Raw genomic sequence first — 13,910 nt, forward strand, 5'->3', positions numbered from 1 at the left:
AGTAAAAGAGTGATGATCAGCGTCGTCGAGATTTTTGTGATTTTGGAGAAGGTATTTGTATGATATAGAACAACATTTCGAGTATAGAAATTGCAGCTTAAGCGCATAGTGTGTGAGTGAAATTAAACAAAGAAAAGGCAAAAAGAAAAAAGAAAAAAAAGAATTGCAAGCATATTGAAACAACAGTGAATGGAAGAGATTTAAACTCACGTTTAAAATGCAAAAGATCACAAAATTTATTTGATAATTTTCTTATTTTATTTTACTATATTCTGTCCATTTTTTTCCAATATGGAATCGCAATTTTTATTTTTGTTAGCAGGTATGTACTGATTAAAGTCTCTGGGTAAGATCTACTATTGAACATTCCGCTCTATTTGCTTTTACTGATACAATAAGCAATATATATATTTATACATTTTTTTCAATATTCACGTGACTTTAAATTTTCTACATTCTCTGTTCGTTTTGCATGAAACAATTTTCAGGAAAACGATTCCGAATTTTCTGATGCTCCTTTCACGAAAAATGAATTGCTTGGGGAAAACAATTTATATAAAGGGAAAAAGTGGAAAATATTTTTTCTTACGTGGTCTCTCTTATCTCACACCTCTATAAATCCTTATTTTTTTAATTCGATTTTTTTTCTGCTTTCCTCTCCTTATTTCTTGGCCAATCGTTGGCTGAACAGAAAAATAAAAAATAAAAATGTAATAATTGATTTTAAAAATAAAAAATAATTAAAAATACATTTTAAAAATAAAATAAAGTGAAAAGGAGTGTACGGAAGAAAATATTTTTTTTACCAAACAATGGAAAATAATTATATTTTCCTAAAAATGGCTTCTTAGAAAATATTTTTCAGAAACGCCATATTTTTCCACGAAATGAAAGAATAAAAAACAAATTTAAAGATCTTAAAAGAAACAATTTGAAAGTAAAAATCAATCCCACAAGACTAATTGCAAAGTTTATTTATTTTCAAGCTATATATTAATATAGGAAAAAAAGTTCTAAATCATTTCACAACGGTCAATGCAATCTTAAAACCTTTTAATTGTACTAGTTTGATCCTAAAATTTTCAATTTGCCGATTTAATTATGAATTTTTGATAATTTATCAATTTAATCCTAAACATTTTAACGATTTACTAACTTAGTTCTTACGATCAATTTTGGCTTAAAATTGTTAATATGGTGATCTAGTCAATGTCGATTGTCCAAGCGCTAACATGAATATATTTTGTAATCATTTGAAATCTTATGATGTTTTTTTCCTTTCCTTTGCTTTTTTAATCTTTTTTTATTTTTCTTTTTCCCTTTTTACCTCCATTTGGCTATCATTGGGCCTCATTGATGGCTGACGATTTGCCAGCCTCAAGTGACAGTCTAGGCTGGTGAGAGCCATCCTTGCTTGAGGTTGGAACCTCTACTAACCATCGAAAAGACATAGGGAAAAAGAAAAGAAGAAAAGAAAAAAAAAAATAAAGAAAAAGAATTCATAAAATTTTAAAAATTACAAAAATTGTTTACATTAATGTTAACCATACCATATAAGAAAATTGACATTGACTAAATTGTTATATCAACGATTTTTAGTCAAAATTGAGTAGAAAAACTATATTGACAAATTATTAAAATATTTAATACTACATCGGCAAATCATAACAAAAAATTATGATTAAATCGATATAATTGAAAGGTTTAAAATTAAACTGATAAACTATTAAAAAATTTAGTATTAAATCGACACAATTAAATAGTTTATGATCGAATTGACAGCCATTCAATAGTTGCAAGAATTTGATAAAAAAATTTGATTGAAGACTTTTTTTTTTTTATATAATTTTCTGCACATATATGCGTACGTGCGTGCGTTATCTAATGCAATGACAAATCCGTTAAGCTAAAAATCCTTGGCATCTTACTCAAATTTTAAATCCTAGGATACCTGTTTGTCGTCTAGCGTGAGGGAGGGAATATTCGGTCTAAATCATTCTCTCCACCGTTATTTAAATATTTATTTCCGGTGACATCACAATCGTCCTTTCTTTTCTTTATTTTTTTTAGAAAATATATTCAAAATTCTAAAATTTATCATGAAAATATAATTAAATTTTTTAAAAGATATAATTAAATTTTAAAATTTATTATGAGAATGCAATCAAGTTCCAAAATTTTCAAAAATATAATCAAATTCTAACACTTTATAATAAAAATATAATCAAATCATAAAATTTTTTAAAAATATTATTAATAAAAAAATTAATTAATTTGATAGATTTTAGAATTTAATTATACGTTTTGAAAATGAATAACTCGATTATATTCTCGTAATAAGTTTTATGGTTTAATTGTAGTTTTTAAAAATTTTAAGACTTAATTAACAAGTTTTCTTTTATCTTTTTTTTTAAATTATTTTTGTTTGCTTCTTGGTTGGTCCCTTCCTTCCTCCATCCTCCTCCTCCTCCTCCTCCGTCAACAACTACCATTCCACCATTGCGGGACGCCGGGAGCTCAAAAGCCGATGACTCCCACTCGCATCGCCGTCGAATTCTGAGCCGAGCTGAGGAGGAGCTCCCCCCGCCGCCGCCGCCGCCGCCGCCGCCGCCGCCGCCGACGAGCAGCTTCTGAAGTCCGCCGCGAGCGACGAACGATCTCGCTCGAGCCTGGAGATAGAGAGGGAGAGGGAGAGGGACGGAGATATGGCGGGGGTTTCAGTGTCGCGGGCTCCGGAGCATCCGTCGTGGTTCTCGCCGAAAATGTACTCCCGAACTCGATTCCCCGATCGCTCCTCCCTTCGTTTCCGTTGCTTTTCTCGTAGTTGTTTGTGCGAATTGCGGAAATCGGGAAGTTCGGATTGCGCGATCGCCGCGCGGTGCGTCGTTGCGGGGGAAAGTTAGTTCGGAATTGGAACCTTGCCGGCGAAGTTTTGGTTCTTTCGTCGGGAGAGCGTGGCCGGATTAGCCGTTAGCTTGAGAGGTTCGAGGTCTTCGCGAGCTGTTGGGGGAGGTGATGAGGATGGAGAATCGTCGTGCAGTGATGGTTTCTTCTTGCTATGTTCTTTGGTAAAAGCTGAGTTCGAATAGGCAGACGCCGTGGTGCGACTTCAGCTAGTCTGTTGAAAAGCTGCTGAATTCCGTTTGCGAATACAGCAGCTTAAAATAAAGAACTAGTAGTTTTTTTCTGTAATGACTCGCGCATCTAGTGCGCTCTGCTAAAAGAAGGATATATTTGAGATACAGAAGAAAGTGCGTCGTCCTCGGAGGATCCTATGATTTGGCAGGGCTTGCATGGCTGAAGATGTTTCATTTATAGAAGACATGTCATTTTCGAAACCTTGAATGGATTGCTTGAGTCTTAACTTTGAAGGCTTTTGAAAATATGATCTAAATGTAGAAAGAATGCAGATAGCAAAGATCTGGATAGCAAATTTGAAGACTATGACTAGGTGGAGGCAAAGCAAGTTATTTTAGCTGTTCCTAATTACGCATGTGATGCCCAGTCAAGGATAGGTGTAAGGAGGAAAACAATGGAAATGGAAGGAAAATATGTATTTGTTAAAGTGATTAACTTTATGTTTGTTAAAATAACTACTTTGCTAAACATCATCCTTTAATGAATTTGCAGATTGCTTACCATGTTTTGCATAATCAACATGCTGACCTATGTTGACCGTGGAACTATAGCAAGCAACGGTGTAAATGGAAGCAGCGGAACGTGCACAGAAAGTGGTACTTGCACTGCCGGTAGTGGAATACAGTAAGGCTGTCAGAAGCTTTCGTTTCACATGAGTAGCCAAAAATATATTGGTCCTGATATAAGATGTCATTTCCTTCATTTAGTTGGATCACCTCCAGCAGTTTCAGAGACTTGTTATCTTCCTTTCTCATTTTGTTTGACAGTTGTGTTTGGTACATATTCTCCAAATTTTCAGATGTCTTTTTCTGCTGGATTTAACCCAGTGAATGACCGCATGTAACACTCTGTATGTGCATGTGGAAAGATGTGCACAAGTATTCCCCTTTTTAACTTATATCATGGGTCCCCAGAGAACTATCTGCTATAATTCTGTTGACTCATCAAGCAGTATAAATTACACCTGTTGCTATGTGTGGTTTTTTTTTTTCTTTTCTTTTCTTTTTCTGTTTTTTGCATTGAGATTGCTCAAGTTCCTTTTCATATGCAGGGGTGACTTTGACTTAAGTAATTTTGAAGATGGAATTCTATCATCTGCATTCATGGTCGGACTTCTCATTTCTTCTCCTGTATTTGCAACATTAGCAAAGAGGTAATAAACTTCTGCTATGATGTTGGTCATTGGGAAAGCATGAAAGTAGTTGGTTGAAGTAAAAATACATCATGTGGTAATCTGATGGAATTCTTAGATAAAAGAGCATCAATGATAAGGCAATACATCAGATAAATCACACAGCATAGAAAAAAGTTAAGGGAACTTTAAGGGGAAATTGGTAGCTCAAAATGTCTTTTCAGAAAAATATACACTAACATTGAAATTTGCCCAAGCTTTCCTCTCTTGTACGTCTTCAGCAATGCTTATTTTTTCAAATTACTATTTCTTGCTTTAGGCGAAGTGGTAGGTTGCCCTGTTAGAAATAGTAGCTCTTTAACATTCTAAAGTGTGTGCTGTAACTACATTTCGAGCAAAGCTTTTGATCTATTCCCTGGATGTGTAGTACAGTAAATTTAGCAGAGCATCCATAAGTTATTGAAATTCATTTTGAGATAAGTGAATTTGTCATGTAGGATTGATTTTCACAAAGAAAAAGGATTTTTGGGCCCTATGCTATGTCATAATCTTCCTTAATTTGAGTGAGCAATGAGACTCGTGTCTGTTCTTTTGCATTAATTTCATTGGCATAATCATTTGAACATGCAAGTTTTGAGTTGTCGTAATGATTCCATTTTCTCTGATCCATTCTTATGTACCTTCTCTTTTGCAGCATTAACCCATTTAGGCTCATTGGGTTTGGACTTTCAGTATGGACTCTTGCGGTGATTGCTTGCGGCTTCTCATTTAATTTTTGGTCTATTACAATCTGCCGCATGTAATGCTTTACATTTTCCCCTTGCTTTTATGATGTTGACCCTTTGGATTGTTTTGTAATAGCTCATGGCAGTGCTTGATTCTGTATGGTTATCTTTACTCGTGATCATGTTGTTGGTTAGGTTTGTTGGTGTTGGTGAAGCTTCATTTATCAGTCTTGCAGCCCCTTTCATTGATGACAATGCCCCGGTTGCTCAGGTTTTGTCTCTAATATTTGTGCCACGCTATTTTCAAATGTCGCCAGTCTGTTAATTCAGTTGTGCGGCTAACATTAGAAGAGAATTACTTCTTGTGAGTTCTAAGTCAGTTACCTGTCCGTGATGTCCCTTCTTGACCTTCATAAATGGATTTTTTTTTTTGTTTTTTTTTTTTTCCTCCCCACTTGTAATGGTGTTTATATTGGACCTATCAAATAATTTATAGAGTTCCTTACTTTTAAATAGTTTTACCTTTTTTATTTTTTTATTTTCCCACTTCATTCTAAGCTCTGGTTTATGCCTTGTGAGATCTCTGTCTAGCATATGAGCCTCCATATCGATATTGACATCTTAAGTGTGGAGAAATAGGTGTTAGCACTTTCATTTAGCAGTATAGGGTACTAGTTTTAAGTTTTGTTGATGAGGCTATTGTTGTCCATTTATTCTGTCTATCCAAGAATATTTGCTGATTGGTCAAGAGTAGGGTACTAATTGTGATTGTCGCAAAGATTCTACTGGTCCCTTTCTGCAGAGTGACAAGTTTAGTGGGTGGGAAGGGAGCAATCATAAAGCAAGATGAGCCGTGTCGTTAACTCTATCTTTTTTACCTTATTTGATGTTGTTCGATTTTCCTTTTGTTTTAGTGTACACACCTCAATTCATTGCGAAGGTTTGTCTAATAGTTGAATGAAGTTCAACCAAATAAAGACTGGAGCTGATTCATGTTTTCTTGAGTCTCGAGATCCCCTACCTGTAAAATGTTTTCATTCAGAATACCGACATTTGTTAATTCCTTTTAGCCACTATTCGGAATAAACAATTAGAAGGTAACAACTATTTGCAGTCGTCTAAAAAGTTCCTGCATTGTTGTGGAACATCAAGTAGTTGTCGTGATTGAAGATGTTTGTGTGGATTGTCTCGCACTTTTTTAATGGTCTGACTGAAACTTATGATTTATCATGCTGACTCTGAGTTGTAGCTGAAGGATGACAATTCTGCATTTTTTTGGTATTGAATCCACTTCTTCAATAGACTTTACTAACCTACTCCATTTGCTTTGTCTCTGTTATGAATGACCTACTTAATGACCCTTCTGTTTTATGTTTGCCCCTGCATTGTGTAATAACATAATTTTCTGGTGATACCCTTTCTTTATTGCAGAAAACGGCTTGGTTAGCTACATTTTACATGTGCATACCAACTGGCTATGCACTTGGATATGTTTATGGTGGACTAGTAAGTTTATATTTCATGATCTTCTGATGTTGTAATTAAAGTATTAAGAAATCTTAGTATGTGACAGTTTGCACCTTTTGTTGTCTATCATGAAGCTGCTGAGTAGTTGTGATTACTAGCATAGGTGTCTACAGGGGCTTATAGTAAAGCTCAACCAGTCAGTCTGATATTTCTCTCTTGTTCTTCTACATTGGCAGAGTCAACTTATTGTTTATGTCAAATTTGAGCCGGGCATCATAAATTATTAGGAAACCTCACTATGTACAACAGTTTGCTAGATAACCACAAAAATTAGAAACCTCAGCCCAAACTTCACTTAGACGTGTATCTAACTTGATATTATTTGTTGTCCTCATCTAGTGACCGTCCCTTTTCTTATGATTCCATAGGTTGGTAGTAATCTTAATTGGCGTTATGCATTCTGGGGGGAAGCAATTCTGATGCTTCCATTCGCCATCCTTGGTTTTGTCGTGAAACCTTTGCAATTGAAAGGCATGTGTTCCATATGAATTCTGTTCTCATATTGCCGGCTACTTCAGCTGCTTCTCATATAAGACTTTTTTAAATGCAGGCTTTGCTCCTATTCAATCGAAAGGACCGTCAGACATAGAGACGCCTTCCTGTGAAACTCAAGGTTCTCCTTGTTATGAATTACTTTTTGGAGACATATCACTATGTTTATGTCTGCTTATTATGTCAACTGATGTCTCATAGAGCAATGGCAAGATTTCAGTATAATTGTTTGCTGTCGTCACCAATTAACATGTTTGTTCTCTCCCTCACTTTGCATATTCTGTCGGGATTGGGGTGGGTGGTCAGTGTGGGTATAGTCTGTGGAGGTTACATTTTCTTTTTTGTTTGATTTTCTCACGTTTTAAATGATTTGAACTTGGGACTAGATAAAAAGGCTTAAGTCACTATGTATAACTTTTTATCTCACCTTAAAGTGCAACTGCTGTCTTGAGCCAAGTAATGTTTATCTACATCCATTGTACTCTTGTTGGATTGTTCTAACGACATTTTCCATAATTGTATTGTACTCCTTCAGAGCAAATATCTCTTGGCACTTGATTGATGATGTAGCAGAGGGTTAAGTTCCAAATGGAAATTTATTCTGTCAGTCTTATTATTAGTTGTTGAATGCAGATGTGGAGGTCAAAGATGGCAAAATATCCATGAAGGATGAGTGCACTGGCAAATGCTCAAGTATATCATCCAGGTACTTCAAGTATCTTCAGGTTGAGAATAATTGGTTTAGTGAAGTTGTACTGAATCTCATGTCAATAGAATAAAGTGTAGTTTTTTGGATTGTCGCCTGGTCTGTTACATAAAAACTCAGACTAAGTTACTTATCCAAGGCATATTTACAGAAGTTTACATTGCGGATACCAAATAGTGAGTTAGATTTGTAATTTGCGTTGCTGCAGCATTTTACCCTTAGGTCGCCATGGCATTTAGGAAGCATAAGGGACATTCAAGCTGTCAAATTCCCACTTAATCTCACTTAAGTAGATGCTGTATGAATTGACTTGATGCATCATGGGGCACTTGCTATTTGTATGTGCTTCCGTATGCTTGTTGGGCCAATGGAAGTGATGTATCCTGTTTTTTATCATAGTACAGAAGCTTCAAACTGGATAACACTGATGATATAATTTTCATATGAACTGGATATAGGGCAGTGTCAGTGAAGTTCATGTCAAATTCTAATTTTCATATCATGATTCTTTTTTGATTCAGGTTGATGGGCTCCAGCCATTGGGATCATTTGTCAAGATTCGCTAAAGATGCTAGAGTTCTATTGAGCGATAAAGTATATGTTGTCAATGCTTTAGGTAATTCTATTTCACATGTTTACCTAGTTTATGTTGGTTCTGCATAAAATGAAGAGGCAACTGCCTAACTATCTTTCTTTACCTGGATAGGGGGTTGATGATTAAGAGAATCTATTATCATGATTATTAGGTGTCTGATATGGGAGTGGCAATTTTTTTTTTTTTTTTTTTTTTTTTTTTTTGGGTCGGTAGATTGGAGTGGCACATCATTTTGATGGTTTGTGTCCAACTTTTTGTGTCATACCAACTGAGGATATGCTTCTAAATGAGTCAATTTGAACATCGCTAGTAGCATTAATTGTGTGGAAAGCCTCAACCCCAATATATCCTGTATATATAATAGATAACACAAATCAAATTATCATGTAATGCAGTTGTGTCTCTGCAGCCGAAAATTCCATGTAATACAATTGTTGCAGCTATTTGATCTATCTGTTGCCTTTTTACTCATGGTAAGGCTTGGAAGCTTCTGGAGCATTCTTTATACAATCTTTTTTTTCTAAGATTGTATATTATCAGAAAGTTGTGAATAATAAGACAAAGATTTCAAAAAAGTTTTGTGGAAAAGTCAACAAATTTATGAGCTTCACTTCCTTCTCTTTTGTTTTTGTTAGAAATACAAGAACCTCAAAGATAGGAGATTACTTAGATATAATAGTAGATTTATGAGATAGAACTAATACCAGATATGATAAATGCTCAAACTCAGTTATGTTCTGGGAATATTTAGCATGACCTTATATTAAATTGTTTACACAGATTTATTTTGGGTTTAACTGATATGATCTATTTACTTAAATGTCTTTTTCCGGTTTTTCTTGTGTTATGATTTAACTTCTCATCTCATGTTAGACTTAAAAATTATTGCCTTAGTCTCTGGTGGCTTATGGATGAGATATCAATACAATAGTCATATGCGGATACAGTGCTGCTTAGCTGTATCTCTTCCAGTAATAGTTTACATGGCATCTGGCTGCTTCAGGTACCATAGCATACAACTTTGTCCTTGGTGCATACTCATATTGGGGACCCAAGGCTGGCTATGAAATTTACAATATGGTACTTTCTTATACTTGATTGGCATCTTCTGTATCCAATGGTCTTATATTTAATTATGCAGCAGAAATCCTGCATGGCTTCACTAAGAAGCTGAACAAGCATTTTATTGAATTTCTCCACCTAAACTTAGGTGGGCTGCATTTTGTAGATGTTATCTTATAGATTCCACCTCTTTGCAGACTGATGCAGACCTGATATTTGGAGGAATGACAGTTATCTGTGGAATAGGAGGAACTCTCGCGGGAGGTTATATTCTTGATTTTATGTCTTCCACAATCCCAAATGCATTCAAGGTAGTGGATGCTCTTGATCTTTCAGATTAATATTGTCTTATTCGTCTGAGTATAGGTGTTCATTTTCTTTGAATTGATGCATTTTCTCCCATTTTCTTTTTCTGGATTTGTCAAGAAGCAGTTGTTTACTTGGATACTTAAAGAATCTGTTTAATATTGAATTTTATAGGACATAAATGAGGGCAGCAATCCTTTATGGCATGCAATGTTGACTGCTCCATCACTTACAAACTAAGCTTGAATGAAGTGATGATAATCTGATGGACATATGAGTACTTTAAAAAGATGAAAATAAAAATTTGTAATTTAGAAAGGTTTGAGCGTGGAAAAATTCAGAATTACTCCTATGGCTCCTTCAATTGAAATTGATAGTTAGAAATGGTGCTGTTGTTGAGGGAATGTAATTTATATTCAGGAGGGGCTTGTAAATTAGACAGACCGATGGACGAAAGTTGAAATTGTCTCCGATGTAGTAATGTGCCCTTTGTGAAAGAACAGAATGAATGTGCACTGTTTTTCAGCATATCATGCTGCAACAGGAGTTGTGGACTAGTAACTGAGGAAAGTTGAAGTTAAAATGTGGCGCCCTTTTTACTATTAGCGTAACTTGCAGCCTATTATCTGTGTTTAAACTTCTTTTCCAATGTTTCCTACAGCTCCTTTCAGTATCAACATTCCTTGGGGCAATATTTTGCTTTTCTGCCTTTTGTTTCAAGAGCATGTACCCTTTTCTGGCTTTTTTTGCTGTTGGTGAGCTGCTGGTGTTTGCTACACAGGTACTATATCTTATCACCAGTCAATATACTGTTTCATCTAGGTTTTCTGTTTTAATTTTGCTTCTGGTGGATGGTACTTTAATATAGTAGTCAAGTCTCCTTGAAATTGTACATTCAGAATGGCCTTAGATAAAAAGTGTATTTGTTGAGCAACAAAAGATTGATTTACTGGATCCCTGAAACGAAGCAAAATCTGGAAGCCATTTATTTTTCAGCTGTGTATTCTAAATTTTCCACTTTTCTACTTTTCCATCTGGAAATTTTTACAATTAATTGTCTTCAAACATCAGTATCAGGCATACATTATCTACTTACTAACATTAGCTTCCCCATCATTGACCCACCGATCGTATCTCCTCAAATAATGTTTGCTGAGAAAACCATTTATTTGCCACTTTATTTCTGCACAATGCTACAGTTTATCTAGTGTATTTTTATCTTGTTACTGTCTTTTTTCAAACTGCGAGATAGTTTTACATGTAAAAGATGAAAATTTCTAGGGCAAGGAAATTTCTGCAGTTTTGTTGGATATGAATGTGTGGAACATAAAAAAAAAAAGCAAATAATTTTTAGGCCAAAAAAAAAAGCAAATAATTTGGAGTGAAAGGCCAAATACAGGAATCAATCTCATTTTCTGTTTGACTCTATATCCATTTAGCCTGCCATCGTTGGGATACAAATTTTTCTGCCTAATAGTCGTGACCTGACTCAAATTCTTGCTACTTTTTATTCTGCAGGCACCTGTAAATTATATAAATCTTCACTGTGTTAAACCAAGTATGAGACCATTATCTATGGCGATTGCAACTGTTGCACTTCACATCTTTGGAGATGTGCCATCATCGCCCTAGTTGGTGTTCTCGAGGTTAGATAGTGATCTTTTTGTGCTTGTTCTGAATGTAATTATTGTTATTTGGTGGACCGAGACCAATATTAGTGAAAAATTTGGAATGCATATCTTGTCTGTAAAAATTCTGAAATCACAACATGCCAAATACATTTTATTCTTGAAACCAAATAAACTTAGGTTTCTTTTGGACACAGATTACCACTTTTGAGATTGATTTAGAGCATATTCCTGAATGAATTGGTAAAACTTCCGTAAATTACCCGTTTCAAGGTAGAGTATAGTTCACAAAGGCTTTTATAACTAATAAATCTTAGGCTAGGCAGCAGACCTGGTAGTACTGATCATGTTAAGAAACAAATATCTTTAAAAACATATTAGACGGAGGACTTTGCAATAAAAAAATTGGCTGACTAATTTGAGCTGCCACTTTCAGTATGATAATCTGTATATCTTTGCTTGCGACTGAAATATTTTGGATAGGCATGACAAGGATTTTCAATTTAGCATCAAAAGGTATAACAGTCCACATATCAGAGGATGTGCCTCTTATTTGTCTTGTTTATCCTAAGACTATTGACAGTGCTTCTTACAAGTTGGAACTAATTGAGAGATTGTGCAGGACTATCTCAATAATTGGAGGGTGACTGCTCTCATTCTGACGGCAATCTTGTTTCCTGCAGCTGCCTTTTGGTTCATTGGTAAGGATTTGATTATACTTATATATTTTTTCTTGACCTGCATTTATCTATTCCAAAGATGATTTTATTGGAAGGGCTGAAGAAAATGAATATATAAAAAGTAAAACACACTCTCAGTTAGAGGGCTCTGGGTGCTGGGACCAATTACTTAGAAGAAATAATTCTAGGCATAGGATAAAAAATGAAAATTTGATCCTTTCCAGTTGCATTTTTCTTGACTTTGTTTAAATCTCATTCTCTTACCATTGGCGCTCTTAACTTATTGTGGCCATGCTTTGTGATCCTTCAATGATCGTTTATCCTTAGTTCCTTTGTCAAAATGCTGGTATGGCTTTCCTTAAATTGAATTATATGAATAATACGGTAAAATGACATTAAGGTAAATGTATCTTCTATTGGCTATTTGTTCATCCGACTTTTGTCGAGTCCAACACATTCTGCCAAGTTCAACCAAGTTTATCTTTCCCTTGTTAAATGGGCTCCCTAACTTCCTTGTGAAGATCAGATTGAAAAAAGTGTGGTGATTTTAGAGGACTTGAGTGAACTAGATGAATAATTTGCCGGACAAATTTTGAAAACACTATTAAGTTAGGGAGGCCAACTTAGACTTAACCATAACGATCTTTCCACCTTAAGTAATTTCACGTGAGACATGCCGCATCATTGTTTCGGTGGAGCATATGATGACCGATGAGGGATGGTCAGATTGCTCAAGCCATGTTAAGGGACTCAACTGCAGAAAAGAAAAAGGTTGAAGGACGATATGGAAAAATAAAACTATAATTTAAAAGACAAAAAGTCTGCTTTACCTTGGTATTATATGGACAATTTGGATATCACTGTCATACGTCAAATGGAATAGTTGTTCTGCACAGTTATGGAAGGGGACAGGAAGAGAAGCTTGGCATTGATGTATAAAATTCAACCTGGAAAATATTTTTGGACGGGTCATGCTGCTGAGTGAGACCTGACATTTGGCTCGGGTTTGGCATTTACAGCCAATCCTTACTAGGCCTCAACCCTACTATGATCCTTCTGTGTGCCTCCCGTTTCACTTACAAGAATTATAACTGATGCAGTTACTTCAAATGTGTGCAGGAACTTTTCTGCCCAGTGTCGATAGATTCAACGAGGAAAGCGAGTCTGATATCACTGCAACCCATGAGTCAAGCACGACGCCCTTGCTGGAAGAGAAGACAGAAACGGCGGAATCTACTACGTGACCTTGAAACATCCAGATTCTTTCCCCTGGAGCTGAGGTCACTGACTATACGCTTCCTTCCTGTGCATAACACTAGTCCACACGTTCTCGGATGTCTATGGAAACACTTTATTGACAGTCCATCGATGGATGCAAGTAAATCCATGCTTGTAACAAAAGAAGAAACAGAGAAAAGCAAAGTGAATAGTTTGGAAGTCTGTTTTGTAAACCAAGTGATGTGTATATATATTATCTGGCAATACAGCTGGTTGGTTTAGTTCCCAAAGTCAACCCAAAGTGGGCCAGCTCTTGCCTATCAAAATTGGGATTCTCTTTGCAGGATGACCACTTTCTCAGTAGCAAGCGATCTGCATCTAGTAGATTTTCAGACTACTTTGGTCATTATTTTGTAGTCGATATTCCCTCACAACCTCCATCAGACACCTTAATGTATCTCTCTGGTAATCATCGGAGTTTGCTGGTGAAGTTGAGAGACGCAGTAACGAGATAATCAGTTTGTTCCTAGACTGACCTGGGTAGGTACTGGTGCGTCAACGGTCGGATCATGTTCGTGTTTCGGGCCGATTTGAGCAAGAAGTATGTGTTTATTGGGACCAGACTGAAAGAACAGTTTGGGTCAAGTTGGGTTTCGGATAGGAGTTCAACTAAATGAGGAAGCTCCCGAGGACAACACAAA

At 35.7% G+C, this 13,910-nt stretch overlaps 1 protein-coding gene across 1 annotated transcript; it reads left to right on the forward strand.

Annotated features, from left to right (window-relative positions):
• Window positions 1-2,457: 2,457 nt before the first annotated feature.
• Window positions 2,458-13,576, forward strand: LOC104453006 (probable sphingolipid transporter spinster homolog 2). The gene is made up of 16 exons (XM_010067510.3): window positions 2,458-2,764; window positions 3,631-3,762; window positions 4,190-4,291; window positions 4,965-5,069; window positions 5,191-5,266; window positions 6,427-6,501; window positions 6,891-6,993; window positions 7,073-7,135; window positions 7,648-7,720; window positions 8,242-8,336; window positions 9,319-9,395; window positions 9,575-9,688; window positions 10,345-10,464; window positions 11,202-11,329; window positions 11,934-12,012; window positions 13,111-13,576. The coding sequence occupies exons 1-14, from the start codon at window positions 2,706-2,708 to the stop codon at window positions 11,313-11,315; spliced, it is 1,308 nt and encodes a 435-aa protein (XP_010065812.2). The 5' UTR covers window positions 2,458-2,705; the 3' UTR covers window positions 11,316-11,329; window positions 11,934-12,012; window positions 13,111-13,576.
• The last annotated feature ends 334 nt before the right edge of the window (window positions 13,577-13,910 follow it).

This window comes from Eucalyptus grandis, chromosome 7 (assembly GCF_016545825.1).
Source record: "Eucalyptus grandis isolate ANBG69807.140 chromosome 7, ASM1654582v1, whole genome shotgun sequence".
NCBI classification, from domain to species: domain Eukaryota; kingdom Viridiplantae; phylum Streptophyta; class Magnoliopsida; order Myrtales; family Myrtaceae; genus Eucalyptus; species Eucalyptus grandis.

Coding starts and splice junctions, on each gene's coding strand:
- LOC104453006 (XM_010067510.3), top strand. CDS start 2,706: ATGGCGGGGGTTTCAGTGTCGCGGGCTCCGGAGCATCCGTCGTGGTTC. Junction 4,292..4,964: donor TTTGCAACATTAGCAAAGAG/GTAATAAACTTC, acceptor TCTCTTTTGCAG/CATTAACCCATTTAGGCTCA. Junction 5,267..6,426: donor ACAATGCCCCGGTTGCTCAG/GTTTTGTCTCTA, acceptor TCTTTATTGCAG/AAAACGGCTTGGTTAGCTAC.